Source organism: Anneissia japonica, unplaced genomic scaffold (genome assembly GCF_011630105.1).
Source record: "Anneissia japonica isolate Jap-2015-1 unplaced genomic scaffold, ASM1163010v1 scaffold1525_len913038_cov183, whole genome shotgun sequence".
NCBI classification, from domain to species: domain Eukaryota; kingdom Metazoa; phylum Echinodermata; class Crinoidea; order Comatulida; family Comatulidae; genus Anneissia; species Anneissia japonica.
In genome coordinates this window covers 252,038-277,989 of record NW_022728504.1, presented here as the reverse complement: position 1 = coordinate 277,989, position 25,952 = coordinate 252,038, and the positions used below count along the sequence as shown (strand labels likewise).

The following is a 25,952-nucleotide window of genomic DNA, read 5'->3' as shown; positions in this document are numbered from 1 at the left end:
GGGGGCCAAACTGGCACAGGCCCCCTTGAATGTTCAAAATTTTTAAAAAAATGCAGATATAAAGAAAATTATATTCAAAAAGTCTGAGAGTGCAAATTCCGGACACTTAGAGGTGCCATATCCACAAATTTTCCCAATCATGGTGGGGCTGAGGTGGTATAGATCCTCCTTCTGTAAAAATACGTCCCTGGGCCGCCTCTATTTTGAATTCCTGGATCCGCCACTGCATCCTAGGTACATCCTAGGTTCTGATAAACAATTTGCCATCCGATGTCTAATGTAACAAAATATCATAATATAATCTTAACATTTAAACTAATTTAATAAATTTTATAAGTGTGTTCCACTATATTACATTTTAACATTTTAGAGCAAAATTTTCTGTTTTTGTAGCAAGTAAGTCAATTTTCGAATTTGTATTTTTAATATCAATTTGACAATAAAGAAGATATATAGAGAATACAGTTCTATACAAAAACTCTATTAGCCCCAAAACAGAGAATTCATTTTGTTAACAAGCTCAAAAGACACATAATTTCCAATCTCTACATAAAGATAAATAAACAATAAATTAATAAAATTAATCATGCTAGTCACTACAAATTCAACAGGTACAAGCAACGGCGGACCGTAGGGTAAAATGTAGGGTATGCTAGGAGCTGCTAGTGAGAAAAGTTCCATATATTAGCCTACAATTAGACTTCTATGAAGTCAAAATACAAATATGTGTCTTTTTATACCGGCATGGTTGTAGTTTCTTCTCAAAAGATTTCATATTTCTGTACATTTAACAAATTACAATTTAAATAATACAAGTTCTTTCTATACCGGTCGTCTGTATGCAGACTTATTTTAACTTTAATTAAACAAATTACAATTTAAATAATACAAGTTCTTTCTATACCGGTCGTCTGTATGCAGACTTATTTTAACTTTAATTATTGAGATTCTAGAATGTCGGGCAATATAATTTACCCTTTCGGCGGTGGAAGCCTGATTAGGCTATTGTAGAGCAGTAGTGAGATGAGGAGCATGTGCGCCATCCCTTGAAAGCAGTGCTTCAAAAACCAGAGTTAAATTTTTTAATGCCAACACACGGTTATAAAATTTAACCATTATAGGTATGCTCCCACTTCTTTTAACTCGCAGTATTGCAACCAACCATGTGGAAATCCTAAGCAGCTGAGAGTATGCCACGATTGGCCCTATATCTTAAATACCAAAGTAGGCCTAAAGATTGAAAACCTAATATCTTAGCCATTCCAATGAAATGTAACAATCAACTCAAAAAATTAAGGTTGGTATAGATGATTTTGGTTAAGAATGCTAAATAAAATGGGAGAAAAGGCACAATAAAACATTTTCTTTTAAATTTTTGTTTGGGTATGCAGAGCATATCATGTCCACCACTGGGTAAAAGAAATGTCATTTAAAGTAAAACTTAAAAAGTTCTCAAATAGCTTTTTAAAATTCTCATCGAAGGATAGAATCGAATAAACTGCTCTACAACTTAGTGGAGAGGTAAATGGCAAATGCTCTACCACCATACATCCTGAAACTACCAACTACTGAGATTAAGAAAGATGAACAATATTCATGTATTAATATTATTATGCAGCTGTAGATGTTGGTTAAAAAAATAAGCAGGATTTGAACTTGTAAGTGCTGGATGTGAACTTGTTTACACAGCAAAACATACTAAGTTGATGCCTTGGTAATAATTATTATAGATACTAAAAGCTTTTTAACGAAAATGAATAAGCAACCCTGGATTTGGATTGCAACAAGGTAAACCTGTGTCCTTCAATTATGCATTATCACTTGGTAAATTGTAGTAATTGCAAAGATCCAAAGAATGGAAAAAAATTACAATATTAGTTCATGATCAGCTTCACTTAAAATGGTTGATACTGTATGTGTAAGAGTTTTTAATACATTGTCCATCTATTCGATCATTGTGTCTTGAAATGAAGATTACAGAGGGCCATGTAAGTCTACAGTTCAAACTCCACCAAACTCCTCAATACTACCAAGCTCATATTTAATACGTTCTTATTTTTCACTAGTACAGGAGCAAGATTCAACACAATGTGACCAAGGACGACAAGCAGAATTTAAACCTAATAAATGACAAGGTATGATAGCAATGTGAAACAAAGGAAGATTGTGACAATGGTATTATGACAAAACGTCTCATATGACTAGAAACAAAGATACTAGAAATACAAGATAGAGTTCTCGCATTGTAAAAATGAGGCGGAAGTCGTGCCCAACGTAGGCGGCGCCGTTCTTTTTATCCATGCAAGTTTCCTATACTTCGTGCCCAACGTACAGGGCACCCTTCTGTTGCTAAGTATATCCAGACGCGAAAGGCGCCCTTCCTTTTCCACTAATGGAGGAAAACTTTTTCACTAAGAGTGCGTCCGGCCATGCGATTCTGCCATGTATTGTTGTTTTATTCTTTACTGATTCATGATTATGCTTTAATTGTTTTGTATCAGCAGACGGCGCGCCGTCTCGGACTGTCGGTGTGGCTGTCTCTTATACACATCTAGAAGTTTTTTTAGATCCAGCTGTAGGGGGCGTCCCATTTTTCGTATTCCCACCATGCATTTCGGTGGAACACAGTGGAACACTTTTTTTGTGTGGAGAACTCTATCTTGTATTTCTAGTATCTTTGCTAGAAATCATTACAGAAAGCGAATACATTGTACATATAATAGTGTCAAATTGAAGTACTAAAGGAGAATATCAAAGACATATTAATACTCAAAAAAAGTGGAAGGTGAGGCATTTAATTCAAACTAAAGGAGAGGTCATTGTTACCATCATGTTAGGATGGGATAATTCATCAAAGTACTTTATTTGACACTGACATTTTTAACACTTTTTTTAATAATAACCTGTAAAATTTTGTTATTTTAAACACTTTTTAAATGATAACAAATTATTATTTTACTACAATATACAGTATTATTGTACTGTATTATAAAGGGTATTACACAGTCATACCTAATGGTGCAGATAAGACCAAAGGGAAAGAAATTTACCAGGATTTTTTTTAATGGTTTTTCTAAATTGTTTCAATAGAAACATCATTTGAAAACATTTTTTTATTATTTTGTTCTTATTTTGTAACCAATTTCAGCCTTGGTGTTTTTATAAAATTAATACGTTCTTATAAAAAAGATACTATGAACAAAATGTGTTTGTGAAAGCCTGCCTTACAGGAGAAGGCTAGACATTTTGGCCTGTGTATGCAACAGTAGTGATCTATTTCAGAGGTAGGCATGAAATAGAAAGTTGATTTTAAGAATACCAATGGTGCTGGGCAAGAATAAATAACTGAATGAAACTATAATATTTATTTGTACATTCTATACAGTTCCAGCTAACTTGTATACCTACCAACACTACATAGATTAAAATAAATTCAGGGACATGAACTGAATCAATTGCTGATATGCCTCTCTCCTCAATCATTATTTTTGGCTTATCAAGTATTCTTTAACAATTAATGCAATTTTAGCATCTGAAAGCCACCAAATGATCTACCATTTCATCAGATAAACTGAGTCAGGTGTAAAAAGCTACAGCATCTACAATATCTTAATTGTGAACTCTGGCAGCAGAGGAATGAATAGCAAAAACAAGGATAAGCACACAACACTTGAAATGGGCGTGGGCGCAGACTACAAATATTGTCACATGACGTGTGCCGGCTTAGTCACATAATAATCTCAAAACACCTTTTCACTTGTGTTTGTAGACCAAGGCTTGCCTAATCAATCATCTATTATTGTATAATCATGGTCAGACTTGGCCGGAAATCTATTGAAATTCATGTTATTTATTTTGTCGGTTTCAGATCTGGCCGTAATTATAGGCAGCATGTTAGTGACCAGGTTAAATAAACACCACAAAATATGATCATGACTTTCATCTGCAAAATTCAATCAAACCTGGTAATGCTTAATGTATCCAACAATTTAAGCAGCAGAAAATACACACATCTTAATACAGTCCTAATAAATAATTGTAATAACAATAAACAACATCGAAAAACATCTAAATATTAACAACATAATAAAATGGGTTTTTTTTGTATATTTTTTCATATATTTAATTATATGATTTTAGTGCAATGCTTCCAAAAAACATTATGGGGATAAAGGTTAGATTTGCTTACACTTTTTGTTGAAATATGTGCCTGTTATAAAGACTAGATCGCCTGGTAACATTTCTTCTTTAGTAATAGTATTTGGCAATGTGTCATACTGGTACGCTTGGTTCCATGGTCCAATGTTGAAGCCAAATTCCTCCTTTAGATCACGAAGTACACGGCGAGTCAAACCACAGCAGTCTAGAAATAATGGTGCACTATGCATTTCAGCTAAAAAAAAAAGTGGACATATTATATGTAATTTTCATGATTTCTAAAAAAAAAAAATCACATATGATGGTAGGATGACTAAATCAAAACAAATATAATGAATACAAATTGTGGAAATGATGATTGATTTGCATGTAATTGCCTAATACTCAATAACTGTAAAGCTTACTGTAAGGTTTAAAATGAATTTAATTGATTATAAAACTTAATCTACATTAACTGATCAATAAAATTAATAATGTATTTTTCTTAAATACAGTAATACTGCTTTTCTCTTGTACTGTATGCTCAATCCATAGTTACTTACATCCAGGGGGGTGGTATTTTTTTGCATATGGAACACCAAAGTATTTCTTTGCTTGATCTAGGAACTTCATTCTTAGCTCTTGCATGGACTTGAGATCTTTCTTTGCCAGCAAAGTCTTTTCTTTTAACAGCAGGTTTGCTCTAATTTCTTTCTATAAATATAGATAAAGTCAATTATATTCAATAAACATTTATCACAAGAAACCAATGTAATGTACATGACTTTTTATGCTATCGTAATTTACTGGATGCACCAACTGAATAAAGTGCTACTGTTTCAAAAGTGAAAATTGGAAGTTGACTCCTGTAATTATCACGCCTAATGTTAAAACTAAAAATAAATATTTCTTTTAATTGGTTCCTACTTTAATTTTAAAACACAAAAACAGACCGCAACTGAATACACTAACCATCACTTCTTGGTTTTTCTTCCATTATGGTATTGGTAATAATGCTTATTAACAATATTAACGCACAAATATTAAAAACTTCAGTGACTAATAGGGGCTGATTATTCAACACCTTATGTTTTTTTTTTTTTTTTGCTCTTTTAATCTCATGTTTTTCAATCAAACGTTTAGCAAATCACAAACCAGCTACTCTAGCAAAAGCTTTAGGGATACTAATACAAAGACTCAACCTTCACAACACAATAGTACAATCCATGGCCTTGTGAGTGTAAGGTACACAAATCCAGGATGTAGTCTAGTTAGTGTAATCCAGCTCCACTAAACAATAACATCAACTGTATGGTCTAGCTCTCATCATATTCAACAACCACTCCACAACAATATAGTTCTCATGCTTCACTATTTTCTAATCCGTTTACTGGAAGACAGTATTTGCTGGTAAGCTTCTGCTCACAAACCTCAAGTACGCTACCATACATGTTGATTCTAGATCAATGCTAAATCACAAAAATATTTACATGTTTACGTGATGGTTCATGTTTACTATACCAATCAACTAATGTATCATGGGTCCAATAAAGTTTATAGATCAGCTCTGCTAATATTTTTTTTTTAAAAGGAAAATAAATTTAATGAATGTACATTGACTATTCACTCACGCTGATAAACAAACACAGACAATATAATATTCTATATTATAAGCCATCACATGATGAAACAACCTGAATAATCCCAAGTTTTGATGGAATCTTTAGGGGAATTCCCCAATATTGAGTTCTGACATATAAAACCAGACCTAGATGGGGACTGGTTCCTATTAACAGTGTAATTAATATTTAGAATGTTACACGGATGTGAAATTTCAAATCAGTGTGCTTCCGTTGGAAATCTTGCACATGCAATTTGCCCTTACAGTAGTTCTCTGAATCACACTCTGGTGGATCTATCCCAACTTAGAGAAAAAAATTCAGCAGACCACAACGTTTATTGCATGTACAATTTTGAATTATTAATCCATAGTAGAATACTCAGTTGAGGGAGGGGTGTGGGTGTATAAATGTCACAATATACTGATTTAATGTTTATCCAAAAATGGTTTCAAGCAATAGGGCACTACTACAGGACCAGTGCTTCATGTATGCAAAAATACAAGTGTTTTGAATATCATTTTTTCCTGTTTACAAACTTGATGATGTCAAGGTAGCATACATACGCACACCAAAGTGATGCGTGTGTATGTGTGCGTGTATGTACGCACACACATCATTTTGATTGTATTGGTTCCTATTTCTTAATAAGAGGAACCAAAGAGAAGCTGCAAGAAATTCTAAAGTCAACTTATCAAGCATTTTACTTGAAGACCATCTACAAGTCACTATAAATAGATCAGACATTTTTTAAAGCAAATATAAATCCTAATAAATGGTTAAACAAACCACAGAATAACCTTAATGCTTCCATCTTTGTTACAGCTAGCAAAAGGATTGATACAGAATTGGACATTCTGCACCTAATTGCTAGGTTGCTATGGTGATCACTCATCAGTTAGATCTAATTGTCTCATTAACAGCTTAAACAATGTTCACATTGACATTTTTGGTAAAATTAACCAAATTGCTAGCTATTTAAAAACCACAACCATACTACAGTATAATTTAAAATACGCTACCAGGCCTTTAGCCAATGAAGAGTACCTTTGATCTCTGGAATCTGGGGATGGATACTTCTCTCAATTCTGCTAATGTAACACAGCGATTTAGCGGGTGCTGTGTGCCAGGTTTTACTTCTAATTTTTTTTCCATAGCATTATTACATATTTCTTCAACTGTTTGAACATCAACACCAATTATATTGCTACTGCTAGCTCCTTCTATTATTTTCTAAAATTTTCATCTAATAAAAATTGAACAAGGCTATTGCACAGAAGGTAATGACAGATTGCATATTGAAAAATAGTCACATATATTTGTATTAAAAATGTGACATTATATTTGTGTTTACACTAAACTGTTTCACTCTTTAAAGGAATACTTTCTTTGTGAACCTTCGAACGTATTTTGTATTTGACTTCTAATTTAACTTGTCATCGATTAGGCCTAAAAAAAAAACTTGTTTGTTTGCCGTCATCCGCTGCCCCTAAAATCTCGAAAATTAGGGGCAGGGTTTCTTTTTTTTTTCCCAAAATAGTTTTTTTTTTTAAAGTTTAAAAGATCAAATGAAAACCAATTTTTCATCGATTTTGGCACAGATCCGTGTATATAGAAATTTTTACTTCTTAACATTTTTTTAAAAACAAAAAATATGATCGTTTTTTTCGTGAAAAAAATGACAATCGCACAGTTTTCACGATGTTTCTATGATTTTCCACCCGCCCCTGTATTCAAATTTTTACAATGTGACAGCAAACACACATTTTTTTTTGGCCTTATTACACCCTAGTACTCAGGGTTGGTTACAATTTTGATGGCTTCTTTAGGCAGAGAATCAATACTTAGTATTAAATCCTACCAGGCATCCACTTTACTGGAGAAAACATTAGATAAAATGTCTTGCCCAGGACACAAGCAGCTTGCACAGTGTGATTTAAAACATTGATCGCGAAGTCCAAGCACCAACCGTTGTGCAGTTAGTGCAATAGGACATGGTACAACTTGCTTTATCATAACGACAAAGTAAAATTTATATCGTAAAGTAATCATTGAGTTCAATACTAAAAGAAACAACAATAATTCTGTAACAGACTATTACTCTTAAATCTGAGTTTTTTAACCTGAAATATTTGAAAAAGCATTTCTCATTAAAAAAAAAAAATTCACCTGACTAGATGAATGTATACCTGTTTTAAAACATCAAATACTGTAAATTCATTTTTATTATACAAACTTTGTTTTGATGTGAGCAGCAAAAAATTTTGTTTTAAAATAAAACCACTTTAGCTGCAAAATAATGATGGAAATTGTTGTGCCATTAGTTTTAGTGCATCAAGCTGCTCTCCTGTGGATGTACGGTAGTTCACACAGTTTATCAGAAGAAACTCTTAATCCATTTTGTCTGATGGAAATAGTCTCTACTACATGTTTAATGCATACACTCTTCAAAAAAAAAGGTTGATTTTAATACTGTGTCCAGTCTATTTTACAAACAGGGGATCCCTATGTTGTAGCTCAGATGTCGTAGGTCCTCTGGGCCAAGCCTATACTTTCCTAGTTAGTCACATAAGTTCAATTAGTTGCTTTTAAATTTTACTTTATCATAAAGTAGTTGTGGCTAAAACATGCATGCAGTTTTAGAAGGAAATAATGCAGAAACAGACTGATGGATAAGTAGGAATACTTACCTATTGGCAAGGATCAAGCTGATGAAGAAATAGATGAGGTTGTAAGAAAGACACCAATAACATCATTACCAGACAGTATTAGAGAACGCTTACATCACGTCTAATGCTGTCAGGTATGATGCTACAGCTGCCCCAATTCCACTTCAGAGCAACATAAATTGCTGCTGCCATCCACTGTATCTTAGTTTCACTTACCACCAGCCATGAATCTCACTCAAAATGGATTCCCAGAATTGAGAAGAATGAGAGATTTAGAATGAAAGCTACTGGACACAATCTGCAACAACATGACTATTGCTCTGCAGAGTATGCCAGTATTGAAGATCTGTAGAGCATAGCATTCCACTGTTCCATGATATATCAACAATTTATACTGAAATTTTGTATCTGTATGTGGTCAATTGGATTCTGTTCTTTTCTTATGTGTTGTTTTTAATCTACTTTGTTTTTTTCCATGTTTACATGAACTCAACTTTGTTCTTAAAGAATGGTCTGCAAGAGAAATGTCTTACAAGTTGAGCAATGAGTTTATGTAATGCTCAAGTTCCAAAAATGGATTTGCCTGCAAGGACTGGGAGAAATTGATATTTTAATCAATCCAATAAAATAGTTCTATAAAGTCATTCAATATTGTTTAATGATTAGATTTTTGGTCATTTCAACTTCACAGGGAGTATTCTAGTCATGATGCTACATGAATATGCACATCATAAATTTACTATCTGCTAGTACAAAGTAAATCCTAGATGGAGAGATAAAATGTATTTAGTTTAAGTGCTAGTGTACATCTTAGCATGAGGACCTAATCTTCTAACTTAAAGCAAATTCCAAATATTTTTTTCACCAGATCAACAGATAAAAATACAATTGAATGAAAAGCACATTGACGCAGTACACAATGTCACACATACAATAAATAACATTACAGTATTAAGTCAATCGTGACGTCATCACTGCAACTCCCAAGTTATTTGCCTATCCCCCCACAGTCCACTAATTTTTCAATTAGTGGATGCTTGGCTTGATTTTTTTAGGTTTGTGTGCAAAAAAAATTCCTCATTTTTCGCGGAGACATCGCGCACCGCGATGAAAATTGAATTGTAATTGAAAATTACTTTCATAAAAAAAGCTTAATTAGGATCAAATTCAATATTAAATATGGACAATTAAGGAATTAATTGAATCCTATTTTAGAGATTCAAGGAACAAATTTTGATGTTGGCCTATGGCCAGGAAGGATGCCGCCGAGGCCTCCTCCTATTATTTTGGCCATGGCCTCATCGCACGATTTTTACATGTCTGCATGCACCGACCAAATATGTCAGTGCCTGTATTCTCTCTCGAATGCTGAAATGTTTATTTCTTTGACGAATGTATTATCAAATATGGCTACAATATTTGGTGCTTTAAAAACATAATTTTATTATAAAAAATATATTATCTTTGGCCTTATCAAAATTGTTAACAACATATCACATGGTTCGATCTTTTCTAAATCATTTTGTGCAAGTGGAATTTATTAAGCAACTGCATGCGATTCATAATCCTCTGAAGGATTCTGCGGTTCTTTATCTTGAGAGTACCAACGACATTGAATTCCATCCTACTTCCTTCAATACGGAAACATGATAATCATCTAATAAGAACCAAGTATTGTCATTAATCCTGTGATACCAAGTCCCTCACTAAAATATCGGGCAATGAAAATACTACTGTGTGGGTCTACTGTATAGAAGAGCCAAAGTAAGCGATTGGAAGAATGTTGTTTTTAAGCTCTGACTGCTTGTTTCCTCTTGATACCATGGGCCTTTTTTGATTACTGTAATCATAGCCATTACCTTGTAAATACCAATAAGGAATCAATTGAATAGCACATGAATCTACTGTAATCAACATAAACCACTTCCTCTTTCTAAACTGCAAATATTTCCCCCCAAAGTAGTATGAGGAGTTGCATTAACAATTGTATTGTAGTGCAAAGGTACAGTACAGCACACTGACCATGTTTAGTGATGATGACAGTGTATAATTTTCTCCATACTTGTAGGTATACACCTACACAGAAATCAATGGAACTGTGCATACTGCTGATTATAATTATTGAAAATGCAATGTTTAGTGAGATCCTGAACAAACCTAATATGTGGCAAAGACAAGCCAAACCAGTCACTCGTCGCAAATCGTGTTTCAGAGAAAATGGCCAAAATACGCTGGAATGTCAAATTTTTAAAAATCTATTTTATTATACTAAACTAACCTTTACATATCTATACATCATTCTATGCTGTTATTTTCCCCATTTTTAATGTTAAAACAACACTTTTTAAGGATTTAATGATCGTTTCTGCATGAGAAATGCCTGAAATCATAAACTTTGAAGGCTGATTTCTCATATATTGTTCTTTAAACAGCTCTATGTTTAAACGCTTGTAACTTCATAAGGAAATGTCTGATTTGAATGATTTTTTTACTATTTTAAAGCTATTATTTTACTCTCTAACACTGTATTAATAACTCAAAATGGATTTTTGCGACGAGTGACTGGTTTGGCTTGTCTTTGCCACATATGCTGATTTACCAACATACTGCAAAGCGATTCAAATTTAAAGTTGCTATTCAAGCTAGTTCCTTTTGATGCTGATTATTTGTGTATCAATTGTATTCACAAAGAAAAAAACAAACAGGGAGTGCTACTGTCTGCTTGAAGCTCCATTCACATTGGATTTGAACTAAAATTTGGACTGCGTTTCCTATGCGCTGAACACCCGATTAGATTTTCTGATGGGTTCCGTATGCTTTCCTATCCGCAAATCCTGATTCAGCGTGTCAACACTCTACAAGTACACTATATATTACTTATATTTTGGTGTACTTTTAATATTGCTTGGTTAATGTGTGCTGTTTGTACTGTTTTCTACACCTGATTCAATTAATGTTTATACCTATTTTGTATGACTAGGCAATACAGATTTTCTAAAATAATCTAAGAAACAGCAACAAACATGCAAGTTGATGTACAAAACAATACTGTAATTGAATAGTTGACCTTACAAAAAGCAAAAACACAAAAAATAATAAATATTTCTATTTGTTATTGATACAGATTTAGGGATACTTTAAGCAAATTGACAAACTAAAAAAAAATGTAATTTTTAAATATCCATATTAAAAGGAATTGCTATGCAGAGAATCATGAGAGAAGTCATCTGGCTTTAAATTTAAAGCAATTTTCATTATCAAATCAACTAATAAATATGTACAATACAAAAATATACAGGATACAACAACCTCTCAATCCACTTGAAGTTGTGCCTCATGTTCTGTACTGTACATGTTTGTGAAATAAAACAAATAGACCTTTGAGCATTAAATAAAGTGCCCATCCCACACTGAGAGACAAGACTTGAGCATGCATACTGTGTCATACTTAATATAATTAAGCAGTTAGTGCAAACATAATTGACCAATCATCAATTTAATGGAATATATGAATATTAATGAGCAAAACGGCATACTTATAATTTCAAATTGTGTTTTCATAGTTCATTAAGCTGGCAGTTGATCATAATCAATCAATTAGTTATTTATTTGTCAATTTTAAAAATGTTTTAGTTGATTTATTTGCAATTCCATACATGCAATCTATTACAAACTCATTCTCCATTCTTTCAATAAGTTTATATGTAGAATTTTTAAATAGTCAGGAATTTCCTCCAAAGCCTTTCTTCAATCAATGTACATGAATTCATGACGTGTGTGCATGTAGTAAGTACATATACATATAAAAGTTATATTGATCTATGTGTGTTCAAATAATCTAAAAAATAATGTTGAGATAGACAGTCAACACTATTTTTTTTATTCAGAAAAAGATTTTGTGAATAAAAAAAAATTGTGTTCTACTTTTCATTTTGAATTTTGGCATAATTATTATTTGATACAAGTACATGTAGTACAGTAAAATAATAATATTTGATTATGATTCTTTCTTAAGACAACACTGAGAAAAGGGAATAGTATATCAGTAACTAAAGATGTCTGAGAGGTTTATTCTACTGGTAATTGAATTAAAGTTAAACAGGTCCATGATCCTACCCTGTTGGATTTATACCACTCCGCACATGGTGCTACATATCACGCTCATCAATATTGTGTTTCTATTTCCTCCTTTTTTTTTCTCTCTCACTCTTCATTTCTGTGGAATCTAAAAAGCATTTAAACAAATTTACCTTGCCTAATCTTATACCGTCTTTCTCTATGCCTATACTCTTTTCCTTTTTAATTCCATAGGTTTTCACTTTTACTTGGCATTAAATTTATTTAAAAAAGGTTGTATTACCGTATTCAAATTGTCCTGAATTAAATATTATTTTCAATATATTGAGTATTAAGGAGTTATTATCTACACAGGATGCAGTATCTGCACATTACCTCACCTGAAATTTTGTCAACTCATCTTGCTATTGAAACAGTGACCACAAAATTATTGTAGCTGCATTTTAGCTAAAGTTTGAAAGCAGTCTGTAACTAGCCTGCCTCTATTTTAGCCAACAGCTGCTTGGCTCCTCTGCCACATATATTATTGGATGTTCTGAAGCAACAATAAACTTGAACTTTGATGTTTGCCATTTTACAACTCTTCTTTCCAATACGATGCCACAGAAACGCCCGCCTTTAGAAGCAAAAATGGAGCAATTGCCAGCCTGCTACAAATCAATGTCAGTTGCTAGAAAAATAGATTGAGATCTTATGAATGAAATCAAGGCACAGACCACACCTCTTATTGTGAATAAGCCAACCATAATTAAGCTTTCTCACACAATCCAATAGGAAAGTGAGTTAGAAATCCTCCAGTCTCAACAAGTGAGAATGTCAAGGCTATAGGGTATCACCAACAGACAGGCTCTTCCATTATTGCCATAGGGTATACTACTAGCAAAGTACAGTAATACAGACCATCGTTCATGTGAAAAAAAATAATATTTTGTAAAAAATATCATTTCAAAGAGCAAATGATAAATAGTACATCCATTTTACGCTAATAGTTGTTAGCCAAAATTACTAGTGGGAGACTGAAGCTGGCTCTCCTTCCTCAGGAAGCTCAACAAAATTTGTTGGAAAGCGCAACACAATTTGTATATAATTTTTAGATTACATGAGACTAAAGAATCGATAAGAAGCCTTTCAAATCCCTGAACTGCCAGTGCTTCTGAGGCTTTGTCCCCTAATGCCCCCCCCCCCTTCCCGGACCTAGCGAGGACTTAGCCGGGGATTTAATGGGGATGTTACATGCATGTAAAAGTCCTGGCGACCTCCTGGCAATGCGGGGCATAGTTTTAACGTACATCCCCAGCTAAGTCCCCGCCACTTACTGCTGTAGTCCCGGTAAAATGCCTCGCTAATAAATGATTGGATGATAAGACCTACTTGAAGGTCTAGCCTAGGTCTGAATCGGAGCAGCGTGTGAGGGCTAGGCAGAAGCTAGCCCAAGAAGATAAGCTTGCTTAATGGAAGCACTATGTATGCATATCACTAGCAGATTTCCATAGAAGTTTGGAAAAGTGCGAAAAAAAAGGAGTGTTTGATAACTGATTGATTGATTTAACTGATTGATAGAATTTAATTATCAATATCAAAACAGAAATTAGGCCTAAATAAGAAAATGAATACTTCCTTGCTTTGGCTCATGTGTACTGCGTATTTTTGACGCAAACTAGGTCAAATTCACGGTTTCACAAATTTTCACGAAACACACTCACACGCGCCGCCACATCGGTCCTCGGCGTTGTATGGTTGGAGGTTCAAACTTTATTATGTAATTTATATCGTGATCTATAAAAAATGAAACCATCATGGTAGGCTTAAAGTACCGGTAGGCAAATTTTTATGACGACTGAATGCTTAGGCCTGGTGTAGGCTAGGTAGGATTAGACCTGGTTTGACAGCACTAGGCCTACACGCCCCGAAAAAACCGTGGCTACTCTAACGTGTAAAATTCCCGGTCTTCCGAGGCCTGTTACATTTACGGGTAAATTTTAGGTACGTCCCGCCCGGCACTACAGGGAAACAACTATGTGTACATCCCCGGCTCAGTACCGGCTAGTGTCCCGCTATGGCTCAGGCTCGAGTCCGGGGGCGGGACTACAATTGACAAGTGCACCCCTGGCCCTGCCCACTTAAAATCTTTTCTTGTCCAGCGAAAAAGCTGGTGCCCCAACAAGCTTGAATGTATTAACATCCCTAAAAATCATGTCAGTGTTCCGAACTGGGCAAAGTCAACCAATTTCTTGCCTGCGGGAAAACCTGTCACCCACATTATACTCTGGCAATTGACATTACGCTGCAATTTCTTAAAAGTCAGAGAATTAGGAGCTATAACACCATAGAATGAAACCTCAGTCTAGCCCAGGCTTTGGTTGCAATAATAGGTTGCTAGATTGCCATTGTAGACTAGCTCATCGTCATTATCTTTTATAAAAGATCAGCCACAAACATTTGTAATCTAATAAAGTGTACACTACTAACACTACGTTACACAGCAAGAAAACAAAACAAGTCATACGTTCAAAAATTTTAAAACTAAAATATTTATTGGTCGATGTGGATTACAGTTAAAGAATCGTTTATTGAGGAAACTTAACTAACCCAACGCAGTGTTGTAGCTGTAGGAAACTTAAGGTAGTAGATATTTTAAGGGTGGGTAGGTGATAACGTTGGTATACTCTAAATAATGAGTGGATTTTAAGAAAGGGCAGGGGTTAATAAAGGTGGGTGGAAAACTTTAAGGCTGACCATAACTACATCCCTGCTAACGAACTACACACGTGAAATAAGCTTGTGTGCACTTGTATCAAATATCAACTGGTTATTGGTTATATACTTTTAAAACAAAATTTTTATTAAAAAAAAAAACTTTATTCATATCTGAAATTACATTGTGTCATACCACAACAGAAATGCATTGAAGATGGTAGGTTATCCTCAAGAATACCTTTTTTGATTAGGTTTGGAAATACAAACCAGTTAAAGATGTTGCAGCATTTTTTTTTAGGAAATAATTGTTAATACCGTATGTGTTTTTGTGTAAATTTCGTGTAATTCAGCCTTGATTTTGATGTTAATAAAAGAAACCAAACTAACATTTACTCACAATAAATTTTAATGTTTTTTTCATTTTACTAAATTGTGTTTCATAAATTGTTTTGCAATACAATCAAATTCTGCCATCTGTTTCACCTTAATATATAAAAAAAAAAAAAAAAAAAAAAAAAAAAAAAAAAAAAAAAAAAATCATTTTTAAATAGTATAAACCAAGGCTACCTACAGTACAGTATACAGGCCTAAAGAAATGTTGTATGGGCATAGTCTGTGAGTATCTAGCTGTAAAGAGGCATGTTCAAATCACTCCATGACAGTGGCTGAAAGGATTCATAACATTGGGGTAACCCTCTACAGTATTCTTCCCAAAAATACAATTGGTTGTTTAAATGCACATGAGCCAGATGTGTACACTGAACCTCCATTTTAAGTCCTTATCTGAGAGATTTAGTTCTATCAACCGAACCTGGTGAGAAGTGGGCCAAACCAGCGCTGATGTTATGGCTATAGGGTCATTCCATATGGTTTAAAACACTTTTTTGCCTGACCCCCTTGAAATCGCCCAATATTTTGCCTGTTGGGGGTCTACTTGAGATAACCAAACAGTGAAAATTTTGGCTCTGTGCCAGCATTTTCTGATAAGTTAGAGCAATTTGAAATTTTCATGAGATTTGACTAAAAAACTCCTTCTGACAGACAAATGCTGATATCTCTCTTGAAACTCAACGTATTGGAGAAATTCTGGTACCGTTGGATAAAGGAGAAGATTCTCGCTGGACAGAGCTCGTTGGGCAGTCAGACCATAAAACATATAAAAACACAGTCCGAGAGTGCCATTTTCAGCCATTCAGAGAGGTTGATATTCTTTAAAAAAATCTCATTTGGGAGGGGAATCCCCCTCTCAACCCCTTCTCCCAGCTGGAGCCTACAAGCTCAAGTCCCCCTATCGGACAACTTAGCCCCCCACCCCAGAAAATATATCCTAGAGCCGCCACTGAGCTCAGGTAGATCCCCCTACAGGCAAAACATTGGGCGATTTCAATGGGGTCGGGCAAAAAAGTGTGTTGGAACCATATGGAATGACGTACCCTATAGTTAGCAGCACCCCTGCCTTACTGCTCAGCCACTCGACAAGCTATGGATGGTGTTTCCATTGAAATAATCTGCAAAATTATGTTTGCCTGCTTCTGGCCCCCCAAAAAAAGGTTTTTAAAAAGGTTTAATATTAATAATCCCAGAATGCGTATCTACTGCTGTGAATCACTTGCAAGATTTTCTTCGTAAGCATTTGGGAATTTACTGAACATTCAGTATGAACAACACATCAGGTAGGGAAACATAATTTGTATATTATTTCTCCTGACAAAAAAAAATAGGCCATCGGAATAGTATTGCTGTACCCGCTGCTACTAGGGCATCAGATTCATTACTAGCTACTTTGGTAGTAAAGTGGGTAAGACAGCAGGCAAGTTATCTAGTGCTGTGGGTTTAATTCCCACCTGAATAACTTACAATATTTTTTTCGCAAGCATTTGGGAACGTACTGCGCATTCAGTATGATAACACGTCAAAGTGAACAAAACCTATCAAACTGAGTGAGTACTATGGTATTAGTTGGTGCAAGCCTGACAGATAAGTTGGCTTGCATGTCCTTCACTCATTTCCTGTGCTTTGGAAACTATATTACAACTGACGTCATTGTGATCAACATAAAAATCACATGATTGTTCAGGAAATTATTAATACACTTATACAAATAACAGCCATAGTTACAGCATGACATAATGCTGCGCAACAATGCAATACCAAATAGTATTGCAATGTCCTTTAAAATTAAATTTTTTCAATATAATATTTTCAGGTGTAAAAAAAGGTGAAGAAAATAAGAATATGATTGTGTAGTGAAAAAAAGTGTTTTAAAAGAAAATCATAAAAAAAAAATTATATATGTTACTTAAACAACAATATAATTATTATATTTCTCAATCTGGGGTCTATTTACCCTTGGGGGTCGGCAGGCGCCTTCAGGGATCAGTAAATTGTCAAGGGGACACCAAGGGATTCAGTGAAATGCATGGGAGGGGGGGCAGTAACACAAAAAGTTTCTCAACCTGTGACTACTATAGACCCGTTGTGCCTTCAGGGGGTCATTAAATAGTCAAGGGGGTCAGTGAAATTATGAGATCATTAACTTTATCAATTAATTAATTAGTTTAATCTCAATATTTCAATTTGTTTTATTATTTCACAGATGCTTTTATCAATTATTTAAATTTCATCATTTTTATTGTTCTATCGATCTTATCATAAATTTTATAAATGTTATAGTCTTATTCTTTAACTTTCTGCCTCTGTTGTACAACAAGATTCAAGATTGCTTTATTATTAACCAAACATGTGAAAAGTAAGTATAAAATATCCTCACTAACTTTCTTTTAATCTGTGCAAGCAAAATAGGTGCTGATTAGCTTTCTTGGTTAGATAGTGTATTAGGTGTCCAACAAAGGTGTTTATGATGGTACCCAGATACTCAAATTCACTGAAAATATCAATAGCAGGGCTTGATTTTTCGTTTTTTTTTTTTACTAGCCAACTGGGCTAGTTCAATGTAGATTTCACTAGCTCACAGGCTATTTTACTAGCCCAATCATTGGCTACAATACTCAGTGTGTAGATATAATATGTTATTTTGCCGTTTGCATATTTGGGATTTTTTGTCGACCGCAGATAGGATAAGAGCTAGACCTAGTATCAACTTGTAAAGGATAACAAAAACCACACACAATCGTCATTTGATGTCTATTCTTAATATTTGATTAATCACTGAAACTATATTAAACCTGTCGCATAGCTTTATTTAGGGCAAGGAGTTGGCCACGAACATTGTGCATAGCCTAGGCCTCTCTACATACTAGCTACAGATAAAGATCACGTTGTTTATGTTTTATTCATAATTTGAAGCAGAGCCTGCAAAGCGATGCAATACTAATGGAACTATAGAAATCACTACCTTGCCGAATCAAGGCTAGTCATGCTGGACCACATTTCCTTCTTTTTGTACTCACTGTCGCCCACAGCTTTCCAACACTTGCCATGAAGTTAACCTTTAACACATTTTACTGTGTTCTGATTGGTGCGCACGTTGCCAGTTGCTGGATTTTCGGGGTTGCTAAGGTTTATTTTCCATTGGGTTTCCCATGTGACATTCGGTAATTTCACAATCAACGGACATTAACTCTTCCCTATAGCATTAGAGTGACTGTCTACAATAGCAGGCCATGCAACATCACATGACAAATGTAATTACCTTTGTGCGTCAGTAGTCAGTTCAGATACTAAAAATAAGACGTTCGCCGGAGCATTTGCATGGATGAAAGTTTAACTTTAAATATAGATAAAATTAACATCTACAGTACTACTGTAGGTCATGCAACATCATGTGACAAATGTAAGTCGCTTTGTGCACCGCTCCGGATAAAAAGTAGGTCAGTTCAGGTCCTAAAAATAGGACGTTCACCGGAGTGTTTGCCTGGATGTCAGTTTAACTTTAAATATATAAAATTAACATCTACTAGGCCTATACCCTTCCTCTAGATACATTTGAATGCACCAGAAAAATACCAATATGCATAGCCTAGGCCTGGGGAGATATAAATATTTATTGAATAATAGGTAGATAAGTACATGAATAAACACACGTGGGTGATAAGAACAGATGCATTCACAAACGAAATACCGTACATTTAAATTAACCATTTGAACAAAACATTAAAATAGTTGATATATAAGATGATTTTAAAATACACTACAATATTTTATTTATCTTTATTTGAAACATATTTAATGAGGGTGAACCATCCAGCACGTAATACTACAATGACATACTGTAGTTGTACCATGGAGGTATTAATTGATAAGGTCACTCGAAAAAGCTCTGCGCATGCAGCGCTATGCAAATGAGCCAAGGACAAAGCTGCCGCAGCACGTGAAGGACGTTTGCGCAATGCCTTTGAATTATATTGTGTTCCCCGCCACCAAATGCTTGGCAGGCTTATTTTGTCAAAAAAAGAGAACATGGCGAAATGGAGAGAAAATTATTTTCTCAATGCGCACTACTTACAATCAATCACTACGGCTGCGCAATCATTTCCACAATGAAGCTAATGCATTTATCTTTTAAGAAATACCAAACATATTAATATTTCTACAAAAAAATCTACAAATGAAACAGTTACATGAGCTTCAAAAGTATGGTATTTCAATTTGAATTTCCATAAATTGGATAAAATCTAATTTTAACAAATATTAATTAAGAAATGATTGAGGATTATAACTAAAATTAAAATTAAAACTAATTCATTTTAGTGTGAACGAGTGTGGACTATTCGAAAATTCAAGCCAAAATCACAGTAATTTTCAGTTTTATGCTGCCTTAGCTTTATAGTCGAAGCAATCAATATTTAGACAAAATTATAATGAACACAGCAGTAAGTGTAACAGAAATATTTTGCAGAATCTGTTCCTGGAATATACAATAATAACATACTAAAATTCTGAAAAAATCCAATCAGGGGAGCATTGTTAATTTTAAAGATATTTAATAGAGTTAATAACAAGCACTTTTATCACACAACTGCTGTGTTAAAGCATATAAAAGCCTGTTGTTGCCATGTTGTTGCTGACGAAAAAGTTTTTAATAATAAGATAGACACCCGCACGCCATCCAAAGGCGGGGAACATATAGGTTTGTCGCGTCAAAAGGATCTGTTGCCGAGTGATTTCCTTCTTAATAACATCTCCATGGTTGTACTTCGGGATGTGCTAGAGATATGATATGATTATGTGATTAAACAGCAACAAAATTTCTGTAGTGGTGATGCAGGGCTGCATCCAGGTCAGTCTTTACATGCTACTATTTGTGTGGGTGATGCAGTCAGCAACATGGAATGGGGTAGTTGGGTAGGAACTTGTCTTGTAATTAGTGTGATGTTCTCTTAACTATACTGTTCCGGTACGGTAGAAGCCTACAACTAGTATTAAGAATAAGAAATTAAAATTATGTTTTTAAAATGAATAAATTATATGCCCTTACTTATAAATATTTCTTTGTGACCATCTCCTAGACCTACAGTAGCACTGAACTTCATAAGGCTATACATAGCCTAGCCTAGGTAAGCTCAACAGGCTTGAATTTAAGCTGTAAAATCACGATCAGATTTCCACATTCCGCTAAACGAGTTCAACATCTACCATTCACGAGCAGTCAGCCGTATAAAATGGAGAGGAGTCAACTTCCAAACGAAATAAACGGCTCAAACGACAGGCTTCCAAACGGCATTTCAGAGATGCGTTTGGAAAGTGTCAAATATCACTAGAAAACGTGTTTGACCCATTTCTGTCATTGGTGATAATTTGTAGAACGTGCCTAATATATTTATGATCAGACAAGTTTTTCACACACAGCTAAGTAGGGAAGAAATTATTTTGTGCACCAAAGGTAGTCAGTCCACATGGTTTTAGTTATAACAGCGCATTAATTAGACACAATCAACATTGCTGTTATGCAAATTTTTTGCATACGGCTTGTTAATATTGTTATACAGTTGTATTGAAATAATGAACAGACAGAAACTAATATATCTCTTTTACATTAAGGTGGCCCTGAAAAAGGCCATTTATTTTGAGTATTTTGGGGGTTTTTGATGATGTTATTGTCCGTATGTAAAACTGTGGTATGTAAAAAGGAGGTTTTACAGTATTGACAAAGATTTGAAAGTGTTAAGTATAGACACAATGTATGGCCCATTCCATGCCAAAGTGGACATGACTAAAAAAAATCATACTGTTTTTCACCTAAATATTTTTCCACACATCCAGGTATTAGGAAACTTTTTTTTGGGTAAATAATAGGCCTATTGTTTTTTTTATGATTTTATTATAATAAAATCCTTGTAGTATGATCTAAATGAAAAAAAAAGTCATGTTCATTGGTTCTACTATTATGGGCTCTATCTTCAGGCATGATTTTCCATTTAATCTGGATATATTATATCCATGAGATATGATCTTTCTTTCAGGAATAACAACTATATATGAATATCTCCCTTCATGTATCTATTCAGTGCAAGACTTATGGTGCACTGAATGTGTATGTGTGTAGCATGAGTTACTGAGAGACAGACTTTTAAATAAGGAATTGGATGAAACACTATCCACCATAAAATAATGGCTCATTGAAAACCGTAACTCAAGTTACCGATGCAGCACGAGTTACAATTGTTGATTTAGTACGACTAAACAGAAACAAGGATCAGGCTATCCTACCTGGCGGACTAGTCTGCAACTTTACCACTGTCAGAGATAGTGCTATGAACAACCATATATAAATATCTATGTTTCTTTTCAGTATAAGTATTATGTAGCATGAGTTACTGACAGATGTATTTTTTATTATATTAAATTTTAAAACCTTCCCACATTTTGTGATGGCACTTATTATTTTTCTACTATGTAGTTGTTCCCTAAAATAGTCAGAAATTGGATTAAAAGCTGTAGCACGAGTTACCAATAGCATGAGTTGCTGATGCAGTAAAATTGTAGTATGTGACTTGGGATGCACTGATTTTGTTTAGGTAGCATGCGTTACCAAGAGATGTATTTTTGATATATTTTCACTTTATTGATTAATAATGTATATAGCAGGACAAACTGCAGCATCAGTTACCATGTTTTCGCCGAGTCATAGTAAAATTATGAGAGGTATTACATATTTTGTTACACAATTATAAACATTAACATAGTTTCCTATAACATAATCAATCAATTTGTAGTGTTGTTTGTTTTAGAACACAGTCAAACCAAAACTAGTAATTTTTTGGCATGTCCTTTTAGTGTAGCATGAGTTAACCTTTTTCCGAGCTGTCCCACGGTTTCACTAGCAGTGAATGCCTGAATTCAGCCTGAATCTGTCAGATATATTATCAGTTCCTAGGTTCAATTATGGGGCATTCGCTTTCACCCTTCATTTTTCAATATTCCAATTAGGCAGTGCATTTTAGTCATGGAATTTCATACACTTATGCCGAGTAACACTCAGTAGCGGCTCTAGGATATATTTTCAGGGGGGGGGGGAGGAGGACTGAGCTGTCCGACAGGGGGATTTGAGGTTGTAGGCCGCAGCTAGGGGAAGGGTTTAAGAGGGTGTTCCCCCTCCCAAATGAGAATATTTTAAGAACCAGGAACCTCTGGATGGCCAGAAATGACACTCTCAGACTGTGACAGACGTGTGTTGGCTTGGCGTGGGCCTATTTTTATATTTTTTAAGTCCGCCAAGCTCTGTCTGATGGGGAAGGGGATTAAACACTCCTGAGATTTATTGACAGGTTAAAAGAAAAAATGTAGGCCGAACTCAATACAAAATTTGTTATTTTCTGCAGTAAAGATTGAAAATGAATTCTTAATTGTTAAATGTTAGCTAGATCTGTCGTAAGACCTACAGCAGGCACATATTTTCGCACGATATCATACCTGTTAGCTGTCTGGGCCTGCTGCACGTGGTCTGTTTACAACATAAATTTGCACTGGTCTAGTCTAAATACCAGACATATATAAAGACTTTGGGCGCACAGCCATTAGTTGAGTTGAATGACATTATGAACAGCAGCCATTAGGCCGACTTCAGAAAAGGCATAGTCTATTTAATTCATTTGCGCGTGTGGGAAAGGCAATCTAGACAGACTAAGAAAGGGTAGTTAAATTGAGATTTAAAGTTGTTAAAAGTAATTAAAAAATCAATCACTTCTAAGTGATAAAGATAATGTGCATATATAATCCAAATAAAAGTAAAACTGGGGTTAAAAATTAAGGTTTAGGGCCTATAAAATGATCAATTTCCCGTCTCAAAAAATGTTGATGTCTCAGAGATTCTCAGGAAGGGATTCGTCCCCTCGGCCTTGTCTTTCGTTGAGAGGTAAGCAATTTTATTTATTTTGCAATAAATGAAATTAGGATGTGTGAAGCTGTAAAATATTCCCCTCGAAAATATTAGGCCCAGAAATCCGTCGCTGCATTTCCAAAACATGAGCGATTTCCACTGACATTTTGCAGAAAATTGAGGCCTTCATAGTAGGAACACAAATATTTAAGATTCTGTGCATTTATTTTTCTAGGTGTTCCCGTCCAATTTGAATTTGTTTGTATCAGTATTAGCATTGATTAAGATCTGCAAATGGGTAATATGATATAGCCAACCACCCCTCCCCCTTCTCCAAATAACGTCATAAAACCCAGTCCTATCAGCCTGTGGCTGAGAACTCCTGCATCGTGTGAATCAACCATGCCTGAGAAATTTTTACTTGCAGCTATTGTGACGACGGCTTTTAAACACACAATAAAAAAATGATCAACACACTCTTACTGTACATACATAGAATATTATTAAATAATGTTTATTTGAATTTTAATTTCTCCATATTATAAATTATTGAAATTCTTGCAAATTAAAAAAACTTTACTTTTGTGTTATTTTTTATGGTTATTGTGGAATAATATTGGAACAAGTAAAATTGTCTTCAGGACAAGTGCATTTTTCAAAGGTACTTATCGGGGACAAGTCAAAAACTATGAAATTCCCTCATGCCTGTAATCCACAGTGTCATGATGATCCACTTTGAGAATTTTTGTTGTTGGACTGGATTGATTTATTTGGTGATAAACACCAAGGAAAGCCCACGAAAGTGTAGAAGAAGACTATTTCCAGTGGGGTCCTTCTGGTGTTGATTGGGCGGTACACCGGGAGACAATCCCCTACTCTTTTCCGAAGAGTGTACTGTGTTCTTCAATGTGCACATGGGTCATAAATGCACACAGGACCAACGGCTTAAACGTCTCATCCGAACTTGTATTTCAGTCCTCCAGCTGAAACACAAGGAGAGGCAGCGATGGGAATTGAACCGTCACGGACCTAGAAATCTCCACGGTTCAGCGCACACACAGCGGCTACCACCAGATTAGCCGACTAAGCTAAGCTGCTCTCTGCTGTTATTATTTTTCTACTGGTATGTTTATAATAAAGATGTATTACATGGATGTTGTTCATTTTTTAAGGTGGAGATCGCCGAAGTTTACAATTGGATGAATATATTCTGACCTACTTGTTAAAACAGGTCATGATTTGCCAGTCATTTGGACAATTTATAAGGCACTTCAATTTCGCATGTTATTCTGCTTGATTAACACAAGCAAATGGTGTAGAATGCACAACTCTGCTCATAAATTTTTTATTTGAATCCACAAAGAAACAGAAATATAGTATATAGGTGAAAGGTAAACTATTGAAATATATGAAATAAATACACACACCTGTACCTTAGGCAAACAATGGCAACAGGAAGAGTTTAAGAAGACAAAAGGCAAGCTCACAATAGGAATATGACTCATGTTCATGTGTAAGCGGTTCAAGTACAGCTACTTGTACAATTGCTTGGCAACCAAACATGAGCTAGACTATGTGGTCTACAAATATTCCAGCCAACCTTTGAGCTTTTTTAGCAATGCTTTGACTTTCGACAATAACACTATCACTATAACGCCAGATCTCAACGTATTGTACTGTATAGCCACCCACTATGTATCTATGTTCAATGTAATGAGCAAAGAAAATAAGATTTAGAACACAGCAGTGCATGTGAAACCCATTCCTATGAACAAATCTCAAAGAGTAATAGAGAAAGAAGCCCAACACTAACAGAATGAAAACGAATGAAAGAAAGGTAGGAGAAAAACTTGCAGAGTCATTGTGCTAAATTGAGTATGGCATGGTCTTGTGTGACTAGCTGCCATAAAGAGGCAATTATAGTAGCTTCATGTGCATTCCGCAACGAATGGGGCTGAAAGGAAACGCAGCATTGGGTATACAGTAGCCTCCTATTCTTCCAAAAGATGCAATGGGTTGTTTGAAGTGCAAGCGGCAGCCAGATGTGTAATTCTGGATCTCAGTGGCGGACTGTAGGGTATGCTAGGGGCTGCAATTTTGATCAACTACAAGCAAAGAATGCGTTCTATAGCCAAAATACATATGTACGTTCTGTTTTTTTATACCTGCATGGTTATAGTCTCTTCTCGAAAGATTTCAGTATTAAAAGTCTTCATATTTACTGTAACTTATAATTTATATAACTTTCTTCTTTACTGAACGTCTGTATTTATTCCCGGCAAAATTTCACTAAAAATTGACATTTTTTAGAAAATATGCATTTGCATTACTCCAATTATTATAAATCATGGAAAAATATTGGCAGGAATTTTAGTTTTACGCAAAAGAATAAAAAAAATGAGAAATACAGACTATTTCTCATAAAATATTACCATTTTCTCGACGAATTCATCGTTACTAGGCAAATTCAGAGGT

At 34.7% G+C, this 25,952-nt stretch overlaps 1 protein-coding gene across 1 annotated transcript in view; it reads right to left on the bottom strand.

Annotated features, from left to right (window-relative positions):
• Positions 1-25,952, bottom strand: part of LOC117114242 — a 68,147-nt gene that overhangs the window by 20,073 nt on the left and 22,122 nt on the right. Inside the window, exons 3-4 of the mRNA XM_033257846.1 lie at positions 4,701-4,851; positions 4,190-4,393 (exon numbers count right to left, since the gene is read on the bottom strand). Of these exons, the coding sequence (XP_033113737.1) occupies positions 4,190-4,393; positions 4,701-4,851 (355 nt within the window). The remainder of the gene's footprint in view (positions 1-4,189; positions 4,394-4,700; positions 4,852-25,952) is intronic.